General features: G+C 52.5%; 6 protein-coding genes across 6 annotated transcripts; 2 read left to right on the top strand and 4 right to left on the bottom strand.

The window, feature by feature from the left end:
• Window positions 1–641: 641 nt before the first annotated feature.
• ASPACDRAFT_111179 (pseudouridine synthase PUS2) lies at window positions 642–3,026 on the bottom strand. Its single transcript, XM_020195522.1, has 4 exons — window positions 2,670–3,026; window positions 2,349–2,552; window positions 1,096–2,277; window positions 642–968 (listed from the first exon to the last, which is right to left on the bottom strand). The coding sequence occupies exons 1-4, from the start codon at window positions 2,756–2,758 to the stop codon at window positions 734–736; spliced, it is 1,710 nt and encodes a 569-aa protein (XP_020059744.1). The 5' UTR covers window positions 2,759–3,026; the 3' UTR covers window positions 642–733.
• A 134-nt stretch (window positions 3,027–3,160) lies between these two features.
• ASPACDRAFT_1862702 (putative transcription factor TFIIE complex alpha subunit) lies at window positions 3,161–5,250 on the top strand. Its single transcript, XM_020197800.1, has 3 exons — window positions 3,161–3,551; window positions 3,629–3,724; window positions 3,820–5,250. The coding sequence occupies exons 1-3, from the start codon at window positions 3,457–3,459 to the stop codon at window positions 5,030–5,032; spliced, it is 1,404 nt and encodes a 467-aa protein (XP_020059743.1). The 5' UTR covers window positions 3,161–3,456; the 3' UTR covers window positions 5,033–5,250.
• Window positions 5,251–5,496: 246 nt separating this feature from the next.
• On the bottom strand, window positions 5,497–14,171 carry ASPACDRAFT_111175 (putative ubiquitin C-terminal hydrolase). Its single transcript, XM_020195521.1, has 7 exons — window positions 13,236–14,171; window positions 13,025–13,178; window positions 10,205–12,947; window positions 9,986–10,147; window positions 6,172–9,928; window positions 6,059–6,115; window positions 5,497–5,980 (listed from the first exon to the last, which is right to left on the bottom strand). The coding sequence occupies exons 1-7, from the start codon at window positions 13,867–13,869 to the stop codon at window positions 5,916–5,918; spliced, it is 7,572 nt and encodes a 2,523-aa protein (XP_020059742.1). The 5' UTR covers window positions 13,870–14,171; the 3' UTR covers window positions 5,497–5,915.
• A 1,013-nt stretch (window positions 14,172–15,184) lies between these two features.
• On the bottom strand, window positions 15,185–16,507 carry ASPACDRAFT_111173 (sugar O-acetyltransferase). The gene is made up of 2 exons (XM_020195520.1): window positions 16,090–16,507; window positions 15,185–16,000 (listed from the first exon to the last, which is right to left on the bottom strand). The coding sequence occupies exons 1-2, from the start codon at window positions 16,404–16,406 to the stop codon at window positions 15,583–15,585; spliced, it is 735 nt and encodes a 244-aa protein (XP_020059741.1). The 5' UTR covers window positions 16,407–16,507; the 3' UTR covers window positions 15,185–15,582.
• A 1,293-nt stretch (window positions 16,508–17,800) lies between these two features.
• On the top strand, window positions 17,801–18,676 carry ASPACDRAFT_9016 (protein-S-isoprenylcysteine carboxyl O-methyltransferase; the record flags this gene model as incomplete). Its single annotated transcript, XM_020206125.2, has 2 exons — window positions 17,801–18,482; window positions 18,591–18,676. Coding segments are annotated over 2 exons (768 nt in total), but the record flags the coding sequence as incomplete, so codon positions are not given.
• A 192-nt stretch (window positions 18,677–18,868) lies between these two features.
• pex8 (putative peroxisomal membrane protein Pex17) lies at window positions 18,869–21,470 on the bottom strand. Its single transcript, XM_020195519.1, has 4 exons — window positions 21,290–21,470; window positions 20,232–21,229; window positions 19,730–20,178; window positions 18,869–19,673 (listed from the first exon to the last, which is right to left on the bottom strand). The coding sequence occupies exons 1-4, from the start codon at window positions 21,361–21,363 to the stop codon at window positions 19,068–19,070; spliced, it is 2,127 nt and encodes a 708-aa protein (XP_020059739.1). The 5' UTR covers window positions 21,364–21,470; the 3' UTR covers window positions 18,869–19,067.
• Window positions 21,471–21,681: the final 211 nt, after the last annotated feature.

The raw sequence follows: 21,681 nt of genomic DNA, 5'->3' as shown, positions 1-21,681 counted from the left end.
AGTCCAAAGCCTGCGCTGCTGCATTTTTCTGCTTCTTATCTGATAGCCTTTGACCCTTTCAAAATCTCCTTGTGCATTCAGCGTTGACGCTCTTGTTTTTGTCCTTGCGGTGCCGTACTTGATACATAGCGTCTTTCCTTCACAAGTTCATAATGAATCTTGATCTTTTCATGTATCATAATGCGGTAATATATTGTTCTCTTGGGTGTGGTTTTGCCTATGTAAGACTTGGAAAGAACAGTCGCTTGTGTCCGCGTGGCATTTCCGATGAGCATGTTGAATGCTGATAATATGCTGATAGATTCACTGGCCCAGAGAGGAACATGTGATTCTTTTGAGAATCATAGAATCGGTGAGGAAGGTAGAAACCTGCAAGAGTTCGCGGTGGTTACATACATAGTCGCAGTTCCGTTATCACGTCATGCCACCCGATGACCTCGGGCGTCATACACACGCCGATAGAGCAACCAAAGGTATTATATACAGTTAGTTCTACGTTTGGTAGTACGATGGGCTTCCGCACATCCTTTACATTCTATTCTGTATATATATCTAACTCCGAATTCCTAGTAGAGAAGCAGAAAAAGACATATATATATATATATATATATATTGTTTCATTCATTCTTTATCTTTTTTTTCGACAAGCGTCTACATCTACTCCTCTCAAACCCTTCCAACCTTTCGAGCCCCACGTAAGCTCCTTCCTTGGGCCAAACACCCAAATCAAAACTCAACCACTCTGGTCGATATTCGCCTTGGTCGCCCCCTCCTCATCCTCCGACTCATCCTCGATCTGCGCCAACGCGTCCTTCTGCGATTGCTTCACCGCATTCCCATCGGTGGCGGTTCCTTCCTCGACGGCGCCGGGGACGGGCGTGATCTTGGCGGCGGGGATGCCGCCGGAGGTGACGTAGAGGAATTCCTTGGAGGAGTAGTGATCGAGGTGGCCGAAGAAAGCGGAGAATCGGTGGGTGTGTTAGCTTTGGACTTTCTGCCTTTTGTTTTGTTTTCTTGGGGGTTTTTCTCTTGAGGGGAAGGGGTTTGCTTAGGGCAAGGCAAGGCAAGGCAAGGGCAAGGCACGGGCAAACATACGCATTAGTCTCCTCCTCCTCGCGGAAGATGCGGTCGTAGATCTCGCGCTGCTTGAACTCGTCGATGGTGGCCTTGTAGTTGTCGAAGTTGATGGGCTGCTTGCTGGTCTCGACGGCCTTCTTGTTGTAGACGTCGAACACGGGCCGCTCGAGGAGCAGGCCCAGCCCGGGGGCCTTGGGGATGGCGATCTTGGTGGGACCGTAGGACTCTGGGATGAGGCGGGCGGGGTCGCAGCCGGCGCGCACGGCCATGGCGGCCATGGCGACCATCTTGCGGATCTGGTGCATCATAAAGCTCTGGCCGTGGACCTTGAGGCTGAGCCACTCGGTGCCGTTGATGAGGAGCGGCGACGAGGCCGAGACGTTGAACGATTTGATGTGTCGCTTCGAGGACGGGTCCTTGTGCGTCTTTTGGATCGTGTAGTTCCAGAAGTTGTTCGTGCCCACGTACTGCGACAGCGCGGCCTGCACGCGTGCTAGTCGGGTCGGCGAGATCCGGTACGCTCGCTTGGCTTTCAGGTAGGCTTGTTTGATGGTCTTCACCGTGCTGATGATCTGTTGGCGGCGGGCTTCGTCGGCGGAGGGTTCTTCGGTTGTTGTTGTGGTGGTGCTGGTTTCGTCCGATGGTTTGGGGGTGGGTTCTTGTTCCGGGTCTTGGTCATCGTTCATGTGCAGGGCTTGCTCGACGAGCTTGCGGATCTCCTCGGGCGTGTTCTCGAGGATCGGCCGGATGATCTTCTCGTCGGTTTCCTCCCAGAACCCGGCGACTTCTTCCTGGCGCGCGCGGTAGCCCTCCATGTCGTTCTCTTGCTCGGCGAACTCGACCAGCTGCTTGCCCAGGAAGGTGCCCGGGTGGGGCGGCAGGAAGCAGTGCGTGGGGATCAGGTACTCGTAAATGCGCGAGTCGCACAGCTGGTAGCTGCTGAATGACTTGTTGGTGACGAGAATGTCCCAGACGCGGATCTGCGGGCTCAGCTTCTCGTTGATCTTCTGGATGATGTCCGGGTCCTCGACGATCAGCTTCAGCGACACGATGTTTCCGGCGGCGTGCACGCCCTTGTCGGTGCGCGCGCAGCGCACCAGCGACGACTTCTTCGGATCCGTGGCGTTGGCCTTGGAGATAGCGCCGGCGGCGACGAGAGCCGTGAATAATTCGCCCTCGATGGTCTTTTCGGTGGTGCTCCTTTGTTTTCGCAACGAAAGCGCATTAGCTGGCAGCTCTTCACCTATTTACCCGCTGGCGTAGGTCCTTACAGTTGCATGCCCTTATACCCCGTGCCGGAATATCCCATCAACACCGCAACCTTCTTCTTCGGCCGCCGTTGCTCATTCTCGATATCCTCCTGGGAGAATTGCGTCGCATAGACGGGCGCCTGCACCTCCTCGCCATTCTCAAGTTTCTGGCGCTTGACCTCCTGCTCCTCTTCGTTGCGAGCGCGTTTATCTATCGTTTGACGACTTGCTTGGGTGGATGAAAATGTCAGCTTGAAAAAAGTTTCGCGGCCGCAGCCTCCCCCCCCACCTCCACAAGTTCAGTAGATCTTTGTTTTTTTGCGAAACAGAAAAAGAACATACCTCCACTCCGAACGGCCCAGATTCCTTTTTTTACGATTTTCGCGAGCGTCACCGGATCCTGGTGTAGATCTTCCTTCGTGATTGTCCATTGTTGGAACTCTTTGACGTGATTGCGATATCTGCGACTCTCGAAGCGGACTTGTTGCTGGCTGTTGAGGGATTTGGGGATGGAGCGTTGACCCGCGGCGGGTGAGCGAGGAATGGATCGATAGGAGAGACTCGGAGACTTGGGGAGCCCGAGAGTTGAATGGCGGAGGCTGAGGTGGAGGAATTGTTGTGGCATTGGAGATGGAGATGAAATTATCATGGCGGGCGGGCTTTTCTTGCGCTCCGGAGGGTGATTTCTCGGGCCCAGCCAGTCATAGTAGCCAGCCAGGCTATCCCTCTCCGAGACAGCTTCTATTCTTGGTGCCTCAGGCGTCAAGGCCAACCTCCGCTCATTCTTCCTTCATCTCCAACGCTCCTCCGTTTGTTCACTTTCCCCTCCGCTTTCTTTGATTCCAACCTTTCTTTCTTTCTTCCCTTTGGTGGTGTCTCTACTACTCCGGCGCTTATTCTTCTTCACTCTCTATCCCCCAATCCTCGAGTCTACATCTCCCCCGCAGAAACCAGAGAAGCATGTCCATCTCGCTCCAACTCACCCTTCGAACCCGCGCCTAAGCCCGGATAGCCTCCCTCCCTCAGTCACCACTTTTGCGCCAATCCCCACCACATCCCAACACCCGAGCGTCTACCTTCCATCTCTGCAAGAATCGAACCTCCAGCCGTCACGCCAAACGCTCACACGATGGATCTCGCCAACACGCTCATCCGAAGCGTGGTCCGCGCCTTCTACGAGACCCGCCACATCCTCGTGGTCGATGCGCTCTTCATCCACTCAGTGTATGCTGCACCAAGCTTAGCTTACTATCTTACAAAACACCTTACAAAGACTGACTGCGAAATTATGAGAGAAAAAGTCTTCACGCAGAAGACCTCGCCTTCCTGCTTGGCATGCAACAGAAAGACCTCCGCAAGTTATGCGCCAAGTTGCGCGAGGACCGGCTGATCTCCGTGTACGTCTTACCACTCTCCATAGCGCATTCTCGTCTTTCTCCTACTGCACCTACTGAAAGCAATCAAAACACTAACCCTAATCAAACCGATACAGGAGCACGCGCGCCGAAATCCGCGACGGCTCGACCCGCCCCGTCAACCGCGAATACTACTACATCCCGCTGCACCCGGTGGTGGACGCGATCAAGTACAAGGTGTCGAAACTCACGTCGACGATCAAGGCGCAGTACACGCCCAGCGAGGAGCGCAAGGAGTACGTGTGCCTGCGGTGCGGGGCGGAGTGGACGGAGCTGGACGTGCTGAGCCTGTACTCGGAGGAAGGGTTCGAGTGCCAGAACTGCGGGGCGATCCTGGAGCGGACGGAGGACGTGAAGGGGACGGAGGGGATCGACCGGACGGGCCACGAGAAGAACAGCAAGCTGATGAACCAGCTGGACCCGATGCTGAAGCTGCTGAAGCAGATCGACTCCGTGGAGGTGCCGCCCAACGACTTCGACACCGCCTGGGACCACAAGGTCGACGTCGTGCGCAACCAGCAGACCAACCCCACGCGGGCCTCGGTCGTCGTCCCCTCCAAGAACCACCCGGAGTCCGTCCGCGGCAATACCAAGACCGACGCCACCGCCCTCGAGATCTCCTTGACCTCCAGCGAGGAGAAGAGCGCCGCCGAGCAGGCCGCCGAGGCCGCCCGCAAGGCCGCCGTCGAGAAGCAGAACGCCCTCCCCGTCTGGCACACCCACTCCACCGTCTCCACCGCCGCCGGGAGTAATCTGCCACTTGTGAAGACCGAAACCGATGACGGCGACATCAAACCCATCATCAAGGACGAGGACGAGGACCGCAAGCCCGACGTCGACGGCCTGGACGATAAAGTCGCCGCCTACTATGCCGAGATGGAGCGCGAGAAGGCCCTGCAGGCCCAGCAGGACGCCAGCAGCGACGAGGATGACGAGGACGATGAGGACGACGAGTTCGACGAGGAATTCGAAGACGTCGGCGGCGTCTCCGCCAGCGAAACTACCAGCGCCGCCTCCCCCACCGTTGCTGGTGGTGGTGGTGGTGCTGGTAGCGTCGGCCCCACCAGTGCGCCCAAATCTACCACCATAACCACCACAACCGCCCAAACAACAGCAGGAATTAAACGCGAGCTCGACACAGATTCAAGCTTCGCCAGCGCCACCCAGACTTCCGTCGCCTCGCCGGCCACGGACGGCGGCGGTCCCGCCGCCAAGAAAGTCAAGGTCGAGCCCGACATCAAGAAGGAGGAATCCGACGAGGACGACGATGAGGAGTTTGAGGATGTATGAAGCGTTTCCTCGTCTCATCTCTAAGCTTTGCTCACTGGTTTTCTTCTTCCCTTCCCCCCCCTTCGCTGAGTCTATAGATTCCTTCCCCTCCCTCTTTCCACTTTCCTGCAAAACTCGATGTTCTTTGCACAGGTGCTGGCGCCTAGCTATGTAGTTTAGAAAGAAACGAAAAAACAATAATTCTTGAAACCACTACTGGAATCGGAGAGGCGACAAGAATTTCATGAGTTGATGATGATGATGACGATGATTTGATTTGTCTAGAGGACAGCTGCACCGAGAATAGTAACTAACCCTAGGGTTCTACAATAGGTGCATGGGGTTCAAGCATGTTATCTCTGATCCTCATACGTAATGTGACACTGCCTGCACGCCTTTGCCTCTGAGAATCCCCACTTCTTTTACACGTAGGGTAGGTATGCTCAGAAACCTACTGCACCTGCAGTACCTACTTGTGGAAGGTTCACGGTCATCAAACTGTCATTTGCGTTTGATAATCTGGTAGATAGCAAACAGACAACCCTTCAAGAATCATCACACCGAGTGAGGCATAGCCATCTTACTCTCAAACAACAGGACACATAAAGAGAGAAGAGCAACAGCACTATTGGAACCGGCTAAAGCAAAGCAGACACAGACCATAGGACAGACAGCAACAAAAACCACACCCCCCCCACCCAACTGTTACCCAGCCATCGAAGCAGCATTAGCCAGAACAGTTTAAACGAGAAAAAAACGCCCCGTGTCTAATAGAGCCAAGCTCAGCTGGAAGGGAACGCCGTAGATGCAACGAGCACAACAAGCACACAAAAGAAGGTTTACCGTAAATTCGTCTCTCATATGTGGTACATCAAATCCTTTTGCAGCGGGAGAGACATGGGACTCAAGGAGAGGCTACCGGTCCCATCTCTGAATCGCTTGCCATGACGGAGTTGTCCTCCCATTCTTCTGCAGACAATGCATCAGATTCTGAGCGTTACTAGTGTTAGATGATGACATGGAGAGTTAATAAAAATGACTACTTACCCGAAGCTACCTCCTCAGGCAGGCCCGCTAACACCTCCTCTAATGATGCAATGAATTCTAGACAGTCAGTGTCAGCATTGTAGATCATGTGTATACCGCGGGCTTTGACACACCATGTGCGCGACGGACTTCTTCTTGGTCTTCGTCGCTAGGACCGAAGTATGTGGCAAGGCAGTGATCAATAACCGTCCGAATGCAGTCAAGACATTTGGTGTCAACACCCGTGCTGGATGCATGCTGACACAACTTGCGAAGTCTCTCAATGCTCGCAGCCACCAGCTCCTTAGCGACCTCTGCCTGACGCGTTTCCAAGTTCTCACCATTCCCATCTTGACCACTGAATAATGTCTGGCGTAAAACTTCCAGGGTCATGTTTCTCACAGCCCTTTCAGGGTAAATAAGCAGTGTAGGGGCCCAGTCCGGAATCTTGTCTATGAGCTGCGTCATAAACCAATCCTCATCAAGCCCGATACGCTCGTTTTTGCTGGTCATGACGCTCGTGAAAAAGGTGAGATGCTCCTTCCCCCCGCTGTTGTTAATGGTCTCGATCCCTTTCGACACGTACTCAATCAAACCAGCGATCCGGTCTTTGTCGGGGCTCTGACGGCAGAAAATCAATGTCGCTTCCAAGAAGGGAGTACAAGTTTCCGCAGGGGAGAGCCTCAGCCCTTCTTCCAACATTCTGCAAATGGGGTCGAGAAGGCCTGCGTCGGGCTCCGCATCGATAAACACACCAACTATTTTTCTGCACGCTTGAGGACTGCTGTACTGCTGGAGAATCTTTTGCAGAACCAGTAATTCCTGTTTCATCCCCAATGGTCGAACGAGACCACTCTCCGTGATAGTGAGAGTGTACCTGCCATCCGACAATATCCGCCGTCGATCGTCTGGATTTGGCGGCACAGTGAGGTTAACATGTTCCAGCAGCGCCGCCAGAAGATCCATCATCTTCCGATGCGAGAATTTTCGGCCTTTCTCCAACAGCTTACAGTATGCCAGATAATGACGACGAAGTCGCTTCAGATCCTCGTGGTCCAGCCACACGAGCTCCAGGCATTTCTGCAGAAACCCGCTGTTGAGGACTATTCCAGCCTCGTCCCCTCCAAAGCTGACGAGAAGAAGTAGGAGCTCGAAGTAGTCATCCCACGACCTGCCCACCGTATGAATCATGGTCCAGAGATCGTCCAGGGTGTTTACCAATGATTCAAAGGCGTCCAAATATCTATTCAACCATCTCTCCTCTTCTTTGCTCCCAGCGTCGGCTCTTCGGTGAGCTTCTTGGAGTTTGGAAAGTGCACAGATGATTACCCTTACCGTGCTGTTCCGGACAGCAACATGAGGGCTTTTCAGAATCAAATTGCGGACCGCCGACGGTTTTTCCACGAGCCATTGCATGACCCTGAAAGCGGCTCGCGGACTATCATCGATGACTTTCAATATCTCACCTACGAATGTATCGAGATGGGAAAGGTCTCTAGTTCGGGACAACAATTGCTCGAAGGTATCCAGAGCAACGGCGATCATTTGCCTGTCCAATTTCAACCTCTGCTCACGCCCAGGGTCCTCGGAGTCACGGAGCAAGGAGAGCATAAACCGAATAAAGAACGAGTGGCAAGGATCCAACAAACAGTATGTCCGTATAAATAGTTCGTTCTCCATGGTGATGTGGTTTGCAAGAGAGGTTGGCAATTGAACCCGTACTGAATGATGAGGCCTTGTAGGCTTATATGCCAATCTTGCTGATTCCATACTCGAAACGCGTTGATAGAAAAGCATGTAAGCGTTCCAAGCCTTGTTGAACCGCATCTGACCCATCGAAGAAGATCCAAGAGAGTCATTGATACCGCCAAAGCATTGATCTGGAATTTTGCCGTGGTCGAACCGCGTGACGTCCGAGTCATTAAATTCAACCCAGGACCCCCTATTGTCCGCCGTGGGCCTCTCACGGATGAAGGAGTAATAATGCCCAGACTCAGCAGTGCCGCTGTGTACCAGAACCCCAACCAGTTCGAACATATCCTCTCTGATCTCTGCGCTCTGATCGGCAAGATATTCGACATTGTAAGGACTCATGTCGATGCGCTCAGGGAATTTGAACTCGTCGTTGATTTTGCTTCGCATCATTGTCACCATGTCAAAGTCAAAGCGCTTCAAATGGAAGATGAGGTTGTCAGGTACGTCTTTCAGACAAGCCCGTTTGACTGCGTCGACATGACGACCGCAAGATGTGCAAGAGTATTTGTTATCTCCCTGCATAATTTCTCCTTCGACGTAGGCCTGCAAGCTCTCTTCAAGGCTTGCTTTGCCCTTGATCTCGCACTGGATGGCGGAGAATGGCTCGAGACGCTCGGAAATATGGGGACATTCCTTTGACTTTATCTGCTGCACGAGCTGACCGCCGTAAAACGAACGAAATTTCTTTTTCTGTTCCGGGCCCGGGATTTGAGCCTCCCATCGGTCAAATAATAGGTTGTAGAACTCATCGACGTCCATCTGAACGGTAACATCGATCGCTTCGTTGTCGTAAGTGCGGATGGTATCAACGAATCCCTGTGAGTCGACACTTTTTTGCCACGTCTCTTGCATGTATGCGAACAATTTCTTCGTCTCATCAAGCAAGGTCTGTGAGGTCTCTGGATCTTCGAGCTCGAGCTGCATCATGAATTCACGGAAACCAACATTCATGAACAGTTGAGTAAGGAGAGAGTTCAAGTAGCAAGTATTGGACAAGTTCTTGAGTCCTGCATAGCCCTCCGGCGAGCGAATCAGCTTGAAGCGATCAAAGCACCACGAAGGGGAGTATGTGTAATCCAGCGGGATGACATCCAGGAGACGATCCACCAGTTTAGCATAATTGCTATCGATCTCGCTGAGCTGACAAAGGATAGAATACAGCTCCTGGCGGGTTGGTGTGTGCATGACTGGGATCTGGGGAACAATCGGGTCATCTGACGGCAACGATAGGTCAGGGAAGAGGTACTTGTCGAAAAGTTGCTCAGTAAGATCGAAGGTGTCTATCGCGGTCTCCGTATTGTTCGCCAGATCGAGGCATGTTTTCAGCAGGCGACAGAAACCCAGAATCAGGTCGTCCACAAGCTCGCGACCAACAAACTCTTCGGTTTTATGACGTAGCATAATCTGACTCCACTCCTTGAGATACTGGCTGAATACCAAATCTTGCGGCGATTTTTCAGCGACGGAACGGAAAACCAGAAAGGCAACCTCAAAGAACTCGTGGGAGTGAGGCGCATGATCCAGGGTCCTAGGAAAGGCCTTGGTGAAAGCATCCCAGACCGTAGCTAAGATGTCCACACGGATAGGATTCCTAAAGTCCGAAGCGACGTTCGACTCTTCATTTTCTGTACGAGCAGGCTTGGCCTGCTTCTTCTGCAGCGATGAAGGGCTGCAGACAACAGCTATATTCTCTGCAATGCCTTTCCGAATGGGCTGACGAGTTTCGTCCAACAAAAGCGAAATCAGAAGCGTGTCAAACTCTGTGCACTGTTTGACTGCGGCCCAGAAATTGAGATCACGCACAGAACCTTCGGTGATGATGGCGAAGGAGTGGCATATCAACTTGAAGACATTGTGTTCTGGAATACGAGAGCATGGCAATCTTCGCGCGACGTCTATGCATTCAAGGAGTTTCCGGGATAACGCTGATGGATCTGAGATCAATGGTGTATCCGATGGTGTATCAGAAGCAGGAGCCGGTTGCACTAAGAGAGCGTAGAGTAGGCATTCGACGAGATGCGTGGCGAACATCAGCTTTGTAGCATCTTCTTCGAAAGCAACTGACATAGCAGGACGTGTTAAGGCGGAAACAAGAACTTTGATGCTATGAGACACATAGCCTTGATTCGGAGAGGACTGTGAAGCATATTTAGTGGCGTCCAGATACTAACAGGGAACGATTATTCGCCTCACCTCCAAAGCCTCCCCGCGCAGACATACAGAAAGCGCATGGACCGAGTATAAAAAGTAGTAGGGCTTGTCCATAGGAAACATGTCGTCTTCAGTCTTCTCAGTAGACTTTACCAGCTGTAAAACTCTCTCCTGTGGCGGAAACACGGTGAGGAAATCATAAATCTGTGACGAGAATTCAGTTAGGGCCGATGCTAGCTATATCCTGAGCAAAAGACCTACTTCTCGCGCTAAATGCTCCTCTATACCCAGAAGATCATAGAGGTCATCGAAATGCTTGAGCACTTCAGAATCCACCGAAGTCAAAGACTGGCGTCGCCCGGTAAGTGCTACTTCTCGACTTTCTGGGTCCCGACGAACAATAAGGAGGCCAGTTCCAAGCTTCAGATCCCGCAAGGTGATGTCGGGTTTCTCAAAGAGATCAATCCGCTGGCCTCCAAATATAGTATTCAGCTTGGTGAAGCCTGTTACACGTACTAGAGCTTCAACGAGCTCCGCAGCGGTTGATAGATCCCCAATCTGCAATGAGTTTACCTTGGTTTGAGTACCGCCGTTGAAAGCTTGATAGCGAATATTGATTAATTCACCATTGATGACCTTAGTTGGCAGATCGAGGGACGCTGAATTCCGAGGGGGGCTGTATTGAGGGCGGCTTCTCAAACCTTGGAGAAATTGGCGCAGGAAAAGCAAGGAACGGCTGAATCTTAGCTCTTCCGGGTGGACACTAGACTCAGATGCGGTGCCCGTCGACTCTCCCATGGGCCGGTCACTGTGTGCATGTGCAGGGCGCAGATTAGAAGCAGCTGTTTTGAGCTGTTCGACACAGCGATCGACCAGCGCAATATGAGTGGCCTCAACTGCGGAGCGAGGGGAGCGATTGATCACACTATGATCAAGGTATACTTCGATGGCGTAGCTGGTCGCGTCTGTTTCGATGGTACCAGGCGGCGCAGTCAGAATCATGTTCCAGATTCGCTCCATACCCGGAATGGTCACGACTTCATTCTCGCCGGCAACTGGAGGAGGACGGAAGCGAATCTCATAGTTGACGGCATGTTTTGCGAAGTAGAGGATCTCTTGCGAGTAGTCCTCAGCAGGCGAAAGCTTTGGCAGATACTCGGAGAGGCATCGCTCGATGAAAGGGTTCGCTTGTGCGACACATCGTGTTAGAGTACATAGCCTGTCCCAGAGAACTCGTCTACCTTGCTGCACGAGCGACTTGGACATCAAGACCTCACGCCACAGGATATCGCTTAGATCTGCTGTTATAAACTCAGGGACGCTATCGATGATGCGAGACAGCAGGTGTATGCGCGAAAGAAACCCATTCCAAGAGAAAGTATCCTCGATATCGATTTGCTGGTCGGCCACTGCTTTCGTAAGCTCGGCGATCACCAAGCGCGTCAAATCAAAATCCTCGGCAAGCTTGCGGATGCTCGGAGTGTCATTATTTGCGAGAAGAGCATTCAGGGCCTGGATACTGCCAGCCGTAAATTCGTTCATCTCGGCTAAGTCTTGGACGCAAAGCTCGTAAGTTTCCATTTTGTCAGACTCACTCAAACCAATGTCCATAAAAGCACTCAGTTGGTGGGCCGCAAATTTCTGAAGCTGGGCCTTGTGGTCCACGGACAGCTCGTCAGTGGCAGCACTCTCCCGAATGAGGCGCACACAGAGGCGTAGCGGAATAGCATCCACATGTCCTATGAGCTCATGGCGATACCGTTCACTGTGTTTCTCGCGCATATGGAATAGCAACTGTTCACAGAATTCGATCATTCGCGCATCGAAGCGAGCCAACGGGAGTTCCAACAGCTTAGAGCAAAGGTAAAGCAACGTAGGCGACGTGGATACGTGCATATGAAAAGTTCTCGACAACATTCCCAGTATCTCAGACACCGCTCGTGAATCCGGGCTCTCCGTTACCGTCTTCCATATCGTGTCGGTAACAGCGTCGGTATACGTGGACGTGACCACCAAAAATCCGATGACGTTCCCACTTCTGCTAATCAGCTGCGGATGCGAATCGATGCCAACAATATATTCCACCATACGGTTCCGCCTCAAGAAATCCACCAGGTATTGAACAACTGGGTGATCGACTCCATCGGGGCTTTGCTGAATATGCTGCCGAAAGACAGTGACAAGGTCGAGCTGCATCGTTTCCATGCCGTACACTCTGAGTTCCATCCGCCCGTCCATGATATGCTTCTTCAGTACAGCAAATTTCCAACCATAATAGACAACGAAAGCCCGAGCTTCAAGTGGGATATCAGGTGGGATGTCAGCAGGAATCTGTATGGAGAGATCATCCACAATCTGATCCGACCATTCTCGACTCCAAAGGCAGAAGTTAAGATATGTGTGCGAGACAGCGCGAAGCATTGGGTCACTGGTTTCGCTGGACAACCAAGAAGACTTCTTGGCGATGTGAAATTGATACTTGTCGTCAAAAGCTCGAACCAAAGGATAGAGCGCCTTGAGGGAACGGCTGTAGATGGGGGAATTGATCAGCACTTCGTCAACCCCGTACTTGCGTCGCTCGACGCCCGACTCTACTAGGTTATTCACGATGTCGAGGACTAAGATCAAGGCCTGTGACAAGTATGGCCACTGAGTTACCAAGCTTGTGAGGCAAGCCGCGAACTCGGACAGTCGCTTAACGATGTCATATGGAGGCGAGGCGAGTTTATCGTTGATACGTGTGATCATATTAGGGACTTCAATGCCAAAGGACTTCTCCATAGCACGGAAGAAAGGGATAAGATTGATCTGCAGTATCCATCCTAGCGACGGCAAATAACCTTTGGACAACAGTCCTGATGGCTGCAAATTCGGGTCCTTGACAGCCTGGTTCAGAAGCATGGTATCGAGACGAACAATGTGGAGGGCCAGCTGGGCATAGTTGAGGATGAATTCTTCCAAGCAAGCCCACAGAGCCTCGCCTTGCTCCGGTACAAGCACCTGACTGCACAGTATTAGTGTTTATCCAAGGTTGTGTTCGGGCCGTCTTGAGGAGTCACGAAAACAGGAAGGTCTACTCACATCCGGCGTAGCAAGCCATTCATCATGCTTGGTACCTCTTCCCAAGCATCGCGGTCCTCTACTAAGACTGCATATGTTAAAGAATTGAGGTTGTTCACCACATCGTCTAGCCACGTCTTCACGGCGTTGAAGATTGTGGTGTCGAGGTCCGAGCCTGCAGGCGAATTCAGTTTGAGTTTCTTTTCCACTCAAGCCCAGGCGAGAGCCGTACCTTTCTCAAGGGCCACGCTAATCTCTTCCATGCTCTCGCGCGACTCTGTTGCCGGACGAAGCTTCGGAAATGTGTCTATCAAAGACAAATGGTCGTGGAGCTGTACAAGCTCCGGGGTTGCCGGTTCCCGCAGTGCCTCCCCTAGCGGCTTCCAACTCGACGTATTGGGATCCTGGTCCATATCTTCTAGATCTGCCACCTCGATTTCCGGACTCTGCGCAGGCGACGACGACAGGGATATTGCCGCGGGAGCTTCAACACCGGCCCCATCGGTGGGAGCCGTTGGTTGGCTGGGATTGGCCTGTTTTGTCGGCGAATCGCTAGGAGCAGAAGCCATGGTTTCAGAAATTGGAGACTTCACGTTGATGGTCACTCGACTGGCCGGACGAGACGACGGGGAAGCTTCCTCGCCCAAAGTGGCAGGAGCATCGGTGATGTCGTTGGGAACTTGAGAAGCGGAAGTGTCGTTGGAAACGGACCAGGAATCACATGCTCCACTTCCACAGTCGAGACGGGGACGTTTTCGCGTAGAGTGAGGGTCGTTATCTTCCATGGAATCACCAAAGGGACGCGTCGTATCGGCTGAGGTAGTGTCGGGCGGGATGCTAGAGGTCTCTAGCGGGGCAGCTGCCATAGCATTTTTCTTAGCTTGGTGGAAGGAGGGAAAAGGTTAAGTAAGGCGGGGGTTGGAGGAAGTGTAGTGAAATGGAACGACTAGAGGTGAAGAATGAGGTTGGGAGGAAAGATGAAGAAGCTGATAAGAAATAGATTCTGGTATGGCTGAAGAGACTCCTTAGAATATGAGCACCAAAGGAGTGATGGGGAAGTAAGGTAAGGTTGAGCTTAGTGTAGATTAGAGGAGCGGAATAAAACGAGGAACCAACTTTGTTCTTTGGATAGAAGGGAGGATGGAAAGCAGGCAGCTATCAGTTAAGTAGCTGATTCAGTTGACCCATTCAAGCCACAAAGGAATGGATGACTGCTTTTTCTTCCCCAAGAACCGGAAGTAAGATGGGAGGGGGAGGAGCGAGGTAGGAGGGGGGGGGGAGGAAGGTGTATGAAGGTAGTTAGTAGGTAGGTTGAATAACAAGACAGGTAAGGTAAGGGAAACGCGACAAGTTGAATGGTGAATGCAGAGTGGAGGAAGTGAAAGGCGGAAGAAGTGAGCAGCATTAGACTAGCAGCAGCAGTAGCAGCAGCTCTGACGTTGCGGTGGAGCCGCGATTCGGCGGGTTTAGAGGAGGAGGGGAGAGAGGGGGGAGAAAGAGTTCTGGCCAACGGCAGTCCCGCCAGTTGACATTAGCTATCCTCTTGATTGTTTTATGTGATCATCACTATCATTTAATTTGGGGGAGATACATTTGGCCTGACTATGAATTTATTACTCCATACTAGCTCATTTAAGCATGACATCAAATGTTGCTATGAGTGTTAATAACCTATGTTTTAGGATTTCCTATGTAGTAAACCCAGTGGAAGACCCCTGAACCCGAAGACTTCATGCCATTAAATCATTTTCTCGTCATGAACCAACCCCTCCCCAAACTTCCCTTTCAAAGTGATTATGCAAGTATTTATTGTCATTCTGTCTCCATTAATCAATCCTTCTCTACGATGGAGACCTCTCCAGCAGCTCAAGGAATGAGAATCCCTGTCCGGATCAACCTGAAGCCAAGCGTGATAGACTGAAAGTGTCATGCAGAGAGAGTCCAAAGGAAAAGCATTAGATTCTAGGCTAGGGGCGATGCAGTTCTAGGGCCAACAACACACTTGACACACAGCTCACAGGTCAGGCACAGCTAAAAAGCCCCCGTGAAGCTTAAATTGAACCCATACTCCACTTGACTCTTTGATCCTTAGCGCGGGGTAGCTTTAGCCCCCCCCCTTCTCTTCCCTTCCCTAGACTATTTTAATACTTACGTAGTCTATCGACTCGCTTGCTGCATGGTCCCGGAGAAGGACCGTTTAACCGGTCCCCACCAGACCGTCGATCGTCGCAAAACATATCATATCCCCCACTTAGTCCCTAGGAATGCTGGTGCCGTCTAGTCTATTCCTCGGTATGCAGTCTGCATTGTCTAATCATCTACTGACAGTGGCAAATTCCGTAGTACTTATAACACCCGTCCCAGCTGAATGCTCAACATTGACCATAAGATCCCAATCACACTAATGACAATGTACAGTACTGTACAGTCTGGAAACAATCACAGTGTGAGGGAGATTCACTCGCTCATGGCAGTCTCAATCTTGCGAATCACTCTCGCCGGATTGCCCACAGCTAAGTGAAAAGCAGGCACATCCTACGATCAGCTTGCGTCAGCATTGTTCGGCCTCTTCATTCTCATCAATCCCTTCCAAAACTCACCTTGTTGACCACACTGCCGGCTCCAATAACTGCCCCCTTCCCGATAGTCACTCCAGGCAAGACCGTCACATTGCCTGCTAGCCAGCAGTCCTCTCCAATGTGGATTTCTTCTCCGATCTGAGGACCCTTGAAGCCATTCCGCTCAACTGGGTCTAACGAATGCGTGCCGCTGTACAAACTGACCCGAGGGCCAATCAACGTGCGCGCCCCGATTGTTATTGAACTGGTGTCGATGATGACTGCATCGAAGTTGATAAAGGCCCCCTCCCCCACTTTCAAGTTGTGTCCATAGTCGATTCGAAAGGGAGGTTCAATCCAAGGGTAATGTTCTAGCTGGATATCATCGTCCAGAGGGTCCTCTTGAGGTGGAGGCAGAGGGGTCTGGTCGTTCAGAATGCTGGTGCTATCAGCAAAGCTTGGATGACAAGCGATCGGATCGTGGTGAAGCTAGAGATTCGATATGTCTGGTAGCCCGGTGGTACTTACTCTTTCCAGAGCTCCAACATTTGCCTTCGAGAGACTTCGCCCGCATTATTGAAACGGCGACATGCACGTTGACACCGAGCCCGCGCAGCTACGAGTTCAGCGACGGAGATAGAGTCAGACTGTTCTTGCTGCATCGACTCATGGCTATTGGAGATGCAATGTGATTGCTTGCTGTCGCTCGTTGTTAGAGACGAGGCTTGCTCGTATCCTCTTGTTGCCTGCGTTGAGTTGGGTGGACTTGGAGCCGGGCAGAAGGGTAGAGTGAGCATATGCCCAATGGGGGGCGATAGAGGCGCTTGGATCATTGAGATAGACATGGGTATTTGTGTAATCGTGGAGGGAGGCGAGATGCTTTGGAAATAATCTATGATTATGTCTTTTTGTTTGAAAGGGTGTCACATATATATCGATTTTCGCGAGAAAGGCGTCATAGGCTGACGCTAGCTGGATTCAATATCGTAGAGAGAAGGCCACTTCTATGGCAGGCCATGCGATGAATTATGCTCTGACAATGATGAAATAACACGCAGAGTGGCAGTTTCATAGGGTATGCTAAGTGTCATGATATCATTTTTAGTATTGCTAAATTCGTAGACCTAGGGAGGATAATACCCCTTTCGGTGTATGGCAGTCCGCTTTGAGTCCAGTACATAGACAGTCTGATATGGCATACTGGAGATCGGTATCTGTACCTGACTCTTCTGGGACCGATTGTCTGTCAATCATTGCTAGCTCAGCGATCCAGAGCTATGTACAAGAGCCTTTCGATCGCAGCCTGCGTGCAGGGCCATGTGCATTATTGATGAGTATTATGTTTATGAATCCAAGACAGACATAGAGCGGATGCGAGCATATTTCCGCATTGGAAGGAATTCACAGATTCCCCATCGATGGTAGAACAGCCAGAGGGATATGCACGTATCCTCATTGAGTAGCTTGAGAAGAAGCCCGCGCCAGACCGTGAGTGGCTACTCCAGCTCGCTTTATTGACTCCCAAGCTGCATTCCATTGACACACCAGCACGAGTAAATGTCCATGAGCGTTGAAGACAGCCTCACGCTCGGGATGGAACCGCAAACAAAGGAAAGTTCTTGAAAGAGTTCGTGATTGAGTGCGAACTATAAAACCGCCCTACTGCAACGGACCAGATGTTCCCGACCAGTCATCACCCATGCAGGGCCACCTTATGTAAGACCGGCGGGCCACACCATGGAATCAGCGCGGCGCGGAGGTAAAGTACCGATGGAGGAAAACGAAGCATCAACAACAACAATCTTTGTTGTCCTCCACGCCCGCTGCGCTGCGATTGTTCTCGCTCGCTTTCAGCAGTCCGCTCGTTCAATCAACAGTCTTTGTCGCATCATGCTCAGACACTAGCCAAAACCATAACAAAACCCCCGCCTCCCCCTTAAGCAATGCATCTCCGACATCACCACAACCACCACCACTAACACCATACCCAACCTACAACAACAACAACCACCACCACCACCTAAACCCCCCTATCGTCAAAATGAGCAGCACACCACCCGCCACCACGACCCCGATCTCCCTCACAACGCCCCAATACCGCGCCTACCAACCCTCGCACCCGTCGACCCCATCCGCATCCGCATCCGCATCCGCAAATGCATCCGCACCCCCGTCCGCATCCCCCTCACCCTCACCACCAACACCGCCCCTCGACCCCTCCAACCTCCCCACGGGCACGAAATCCCTCTCCGGAATCTCCCTCCGCGCCTTCCTCCTCGGCACAACCCTGGGCCTCACCACAAGCCTAACCCTCTACCTCCTCCTCCTGACCACCACCCCACTGTGGCGCCTACCCTTCTTCCTCGCCAGCCTCAGCCTCTTCCACTTTTTGGAGTACTACACCACAGCAACCTACAACCCGCGCTTCGCCGACACCACCGCCTTCCTTCTGACCTCCAACGGCTGGGCCTACAACGTCGCGCACGGGTCCGCGCTCCTCGAATGCCTACTCACCAACACCCTAGCCCCGGCGACTTACCACCAGGGCCAGCACCAGCACCAGGTCCTGGCCCTACTGTCCCGACTGGGAATCTACACCTTTGAAAGCTCGTCAGAATTCCATGAATACCGCCTCCGATTCCCCCTCGGTGTCGTCCTCGGCCTCACCCTCATGGTCCTCGGCCAGACCATCCGCTCCGTCGCCATGGCCCAGGCCGGCAGCAGCTTCAACCACACGGTGCAGGTGGCCCGCCGCGACGACCACCGCCTGATCACCCACGGCGTCTACCGCGTGCTGCGGCACCCGTCCTACTTCGGCTTCTTCTGGTGGGGCATCGGCACCCAGCTCGTTTTGGGGAATGTCGCCTGTCTCGTCGGATATGCCCTGGTCCTGTGGCGGTTCTTCCGGCTGCGCGTGAGGAGTATGTGTTCCCCCCCCCCCTTTTATTCCTACCTAACCCTTCCTGTTGGGCTTGGATCATTTTTGCTGGTTGTTGGGTCAGGCTAATCTAAGATCTTTCTGTGTCTAGGAGAGGAGAATTATCTCTGTGCTTTCTTCGGGGATCAATATCGGGAGTATAGGAAGAGGAGTTGGGTGGGGATTCCGTTTGTTTGAGTTCTGGGCAGTAAGCCCTCTCTTGACAATCGGGGAAGGGTGTTGGCTGTATAGTGAGATCTGGGGATTCGGGCATGGTAGATATGGGACTCGGGTTGTGATATCTGTCATTTAGTCATTGATCTCCCATTCATTACTTTGAGATTCAATACGTACTGTACTGTACCTTCTAATCTACCAAAGATCCATAATATCGAAGAGACACGAGCTATGGCTCCCAATAAATGTATTAACAGTTGTGTACAGCAAGCGCGTGAGTGGTATCAGATAATCCAAAGTAAAGCAAAAGCAATTCCAAACGCCCTCGCGCTCCCGCTCATTGCACAACAAACGTCAGCATGCATGCATCCATCTCCTTCTGTATATACAATCCGTAAAGAACGCGGCAGCTTCAGAGTTTACTCTCCCTCCCAACACTTCCAAGGGCACCGCTCATCATGAACGCCCCTTCAGCCTCCGCCGCGGCGCTAGCCTCTCCCTCCACAGTCGCAGCAGTCACCGAGTCACTCATGTCGGCGGCCCCAAACAGCACCATCTCGCGCCCGCCCCGTGTGCTCCACCATGTCACGCAGAAATGGGCGCGCTCCACGTCCATCTCGCCGTTGCTCAGGGCCTCCCAGAACCGCCCCACGCAGAGCTTGTGCATGTCCGGCGCGCGGATCGCGGTCAGCAGCTGCGCCGTGAGGGGAAGCCAGTCCTCTAGCTCGTCCACGTGCAGGAAACAGAGACTGTCGATCAGAGCCAGCGTGAGGGCCGCCTGCTCGGTCACGGGCGGCGGGGCGTTGAGCTCGGGACCCCCTTCGTCGGCGTCGCCTGACGCCGGCTGCGGGAGAAGTTTGTCGGAGGTGGCGTGCAGGGCTCGGTCGTAGAGCACCTCCAAGAGGACAGACGGGAAAAGGGGCTGGCTGTTGGCGATCGGAGAAGGGGGTGCCGTGACCTGGATCACGGTTTTGAACGCGAGGCGGAATTGACGGGCAGAGAGGTTGTTGGGGAATACCTATGAGTAGTCGGTTAATTGATTATCGTACTGGAAGCAGAGACGGGATGACTTACGGCGAAGAGATTGTCGATGTAGAAGGGCAGGTGTTTGGCTGCAATAGTTGCGTTGTGGGGGATGGCGAAAACAGCCAACACCACACTGTGGGCAGCTTCGAAAATCTCCAGAAGATGGTTGTTGCCGCCTGCCGGAAGATACGGCGTGGCAGCAGCGATAAGCAACTCCTCGCTGAACGTGGAAGACAAGACGGGAGTAAACAGCTCGGAAGTATTGAGGAAGAAAAGATCCAAGCATCTTTCAGCCGGATGGGCAGGGATTTGACCCAGCTCACTGGGTTTGATGCTTCGAAGGAAGTTCTCGGTCAAGTCAGGGTATTGCGCAAGGATATCCACCGCAGTCAAGGTCACAAACACATGCTGCGATGAAGCATTCTGACCAATGCGAGACGAGATGAAATAGAGGTTGCGAAGTATGTGTAAAGCTTGCATGGACAGGAACGGCGCACCTGGCAGAGGTTAGTATTGCGATTCAGCACGAGATTCCAACCGAGTCACTCACTTTGATGAGCAGCCAGTATATGGTCATTGAGAACCCTTCCAAGAACAGCCCGAAGAACAATCACGATCGAATACAAGCAGTTGCGAAGCAGTTTCCAGAGCCCCGGGATTGTGCTCCTTAGCGACTCCGGATCCAGGAATTCCGCCTCTTCAGCCCGATCCACTTCCGACAGTTTATTCTGACGCCACTGAACCATCAACGTCCGCACGAAATCCGTGATCTGATCCATGGATCGTGCGACTAACCCTGGATCTTGAACATTCTCAACCGCGTGGGCAATGAGTCGGGATAGAGGGCCCAAGGCAGACACGAGCGGACTCGATGAAATCGCCGTCACGCGAACAAAGGTATCGGATTGTGCTGACCACTGGAACCGTTTCCCAGGCGCCTCAACAACATCCTTGTCAACGGTCCCAAGAAAGTACCCTCCTTCAAGGCCCTCCGGTGATGCGAACGTCGCATTGACCATGACTGGCAATAGGCGATCGTAGTCCAGCCTGCTCTTCTCATAGTCGGATATGAGCTCGAAGGTATAGTTCAGTACCATGGTGATGCACCGACCATCAAGCTCATTCTGGGGATCCAACTCCTCGAGAGCAAATTGAGCGGCCGTCACGAGAGCCGACTCAAGTTTCCTCCGGACCTGCGATGGTAAACCCTGTCTCTTTTGGCCTTCGAAGCCCAGGAGGACCCCGCCAATCAGAATAACATGTCGCCATCGCGGCGACTTGTCGTCTGCTCCGTTAACTATCGCCTTGACCCAATCTTCGCGCTCAATTTTCCGAGGCTTCATGTACGAGACTCTAGGATCCTCCGACTCTTCATTTTGCAGAAGTGCGATGGCGGCAGTGTTGAAGACGCTAAGGATCTTTCGACATGCAAGAAGATCGACAGGACCATGCCACAAGGCTGGGGCGGCTAGCAGATTTGATGCAAGCAGGGTGATATTCAATGGGTTTCCGAGCACATATAAGAGGCTCGTTGCCGTCGGAAGCAAGCTGGCAGATAAGGCAGTCAGTGAATGTTGGAGAGCAGCCGGATGCAGTTTGACGACTTACGCGAGGACATCATGCAAATCGGACGAGGTCTGGAGCGACCGCAGAAGAGCACCCAAGGAGCGCTCTGTTGCCATCTTAGGGTCCGGGTATTATCGTTGTGTCCGAGAAAGGAACATGAGCTGCTGAAGAAGACGTCCTTAGGATGAGAGGGAGAGATAAGACGGAAGAGGGCCGCGGCGATGTTACCGCGGAGAACCCCAGATCACCTGCCGAGGTTAAAAGTGGGTATATGCCCACCGTCTATCGCAAACAGTGCAAACAAGCTTGCAGCCACCATCGGCCGTTGCGGATCTTATCAGTTGCTCCCTCCTTCCCCTTTAGCCCCGTCTCACTTCTAGCTGATATTATGGTTTCGTCATCTGATCAACAAGCTGTATAGTTTCTAAGAACCT

This window comes from Aspergillus aculeatus (genome assembly GCF_001890905.1).
Source record: "Aspergillus aculeatus ATCC 16872 unplaced genomic scaffold ASPACscaffold_2, whole genome shotgun sequence".
In the NCBI taxonomy this organism is placed as follows: Eukaryota; Fungi; Ascomycota; class Eurotiomycetes; order Eurotiales; family Aspergillaceae; genus Aspergillus; species Aspergillus aculeatus.
Note: the sequence above shows the minus strand (reverse complement) of the source record. Positions and strands in the feature narration are given on the sequence as shown.

What these genes read in the sequence shown, in the direction of transcription:
- ASPACDRAFT_111179 (XM_020195522.1), bottom strand. Translation starts at nt 2,758, where the DNA reads ATGGACAATCACGAAGGAAGATCTACACCAGGATCCGGTGACGCTCGC. An exon ending in GGGTATAAGGGCATGCAACT is followed by an intron (nt 2,278 to 2,348) that starts GTAAGGACCTAC and finishes GCGAAAACAAAG; the next exon opens with GAGCACCACCGAAAAGACCA. An exon ending in GAGGAGGAGGAGACTAATGC is followed by an intron (nt 969 to 1,095) that starts GTATGTTTGCCC and finishes ACACACCCACCG; the next exon opens with ATTCTCCGCTTTCTTCGGCC.
- ASPACDRAFT_1862702 (XM_020197800.1), top strand. Translation starts at nt 3,457, where the DNA reads ATGGATCTCGCCAACACGCTCATCCGAAGCGTGGTCCGCGCCTTCTAC. An exon ending in GCGCTCTTCATCCACTCAGT is followed by an intron (nt 3,552 to 3,628) that starts GTATGCTGCACC and finishes TGAGAGAAAAAG; the next exon opens with TCTTCACGCAGAAGACCTCG. An exon ending in GAGGACCGGCTGATCTCCGT is followed by an intron (nt 3,725 to 3,819) that starts GTACGTCTTACC and finishes AAACCGATACAG; the next exon opens with GAGCACGCGCGCCGAAATCC.
- ASPACDRAFT_111175 (XM_020195521.1), bottom strand. Translation starts at nt 13,869, where the DNA reads ATGGCAGCTGCCCCGCTAGAGACCTCTAGCATCCCGCCCGACACTACC. An exon ending in TAGCGTGGCCCTTGAGAAAG is followed by an intron (nt 13,179 to 13,235) that starts GTACGGCTCTCG and finishes ATTCGCCTGCAG; the next exon opens with GCTCGGACCTCGACACCACA. An exon ending in AGGAGCATTTAGCGCGAGAA is followed by an intron (nt 10,148 to 10,204) that starts GTAGGTCTTTTG and finishes TTCTCGTCACAG; the next exon opens with ATTTATGATTTCCTCACCGT.
- ASPACDRAFT_111173 (XM_020195520.1), bottom strand. Translation starts at nt 16,406, where the DNA reads ATGTCTATCTCAATGATCCAAGCGCCTCTATCGCCCCCCATTGGGCAT. An exon ending in ATGTTGGAGCTCTGGAAAGA is followed by an intron (nt 16,001 to 16,089) that starts GTAAGTACCACC and finishes TGATAGCACCAG; the next exon opens with CATTCTGAACGACCAGACCC.
- pex8 (XM_020195519.1), bottom strand. Translation starts at nt 21,363, where the DNA reads ATGGCAACAGAGCGCTCCTTGGGTGCTCTTCTGCGGTCGCTCCAGACC. An exon ending in GATTTGCATGATGTCCTCGC is followed by an intron (nt 21,230 to 21,289) that starts GTAAGTCGTCAA and finishes CTTATCTGCCAG; the next exon opens with CTTGCTTCCGACGGCAACGA. An exon ending in ACATCGACAATCTCTTCGCC is followed by an intron (nt 19,674 to 19,729) that starts GTAAGTCATCCC and finishes GACTACTCATAG; the next exon opens with GTATTCCCCAACAACCTCTC.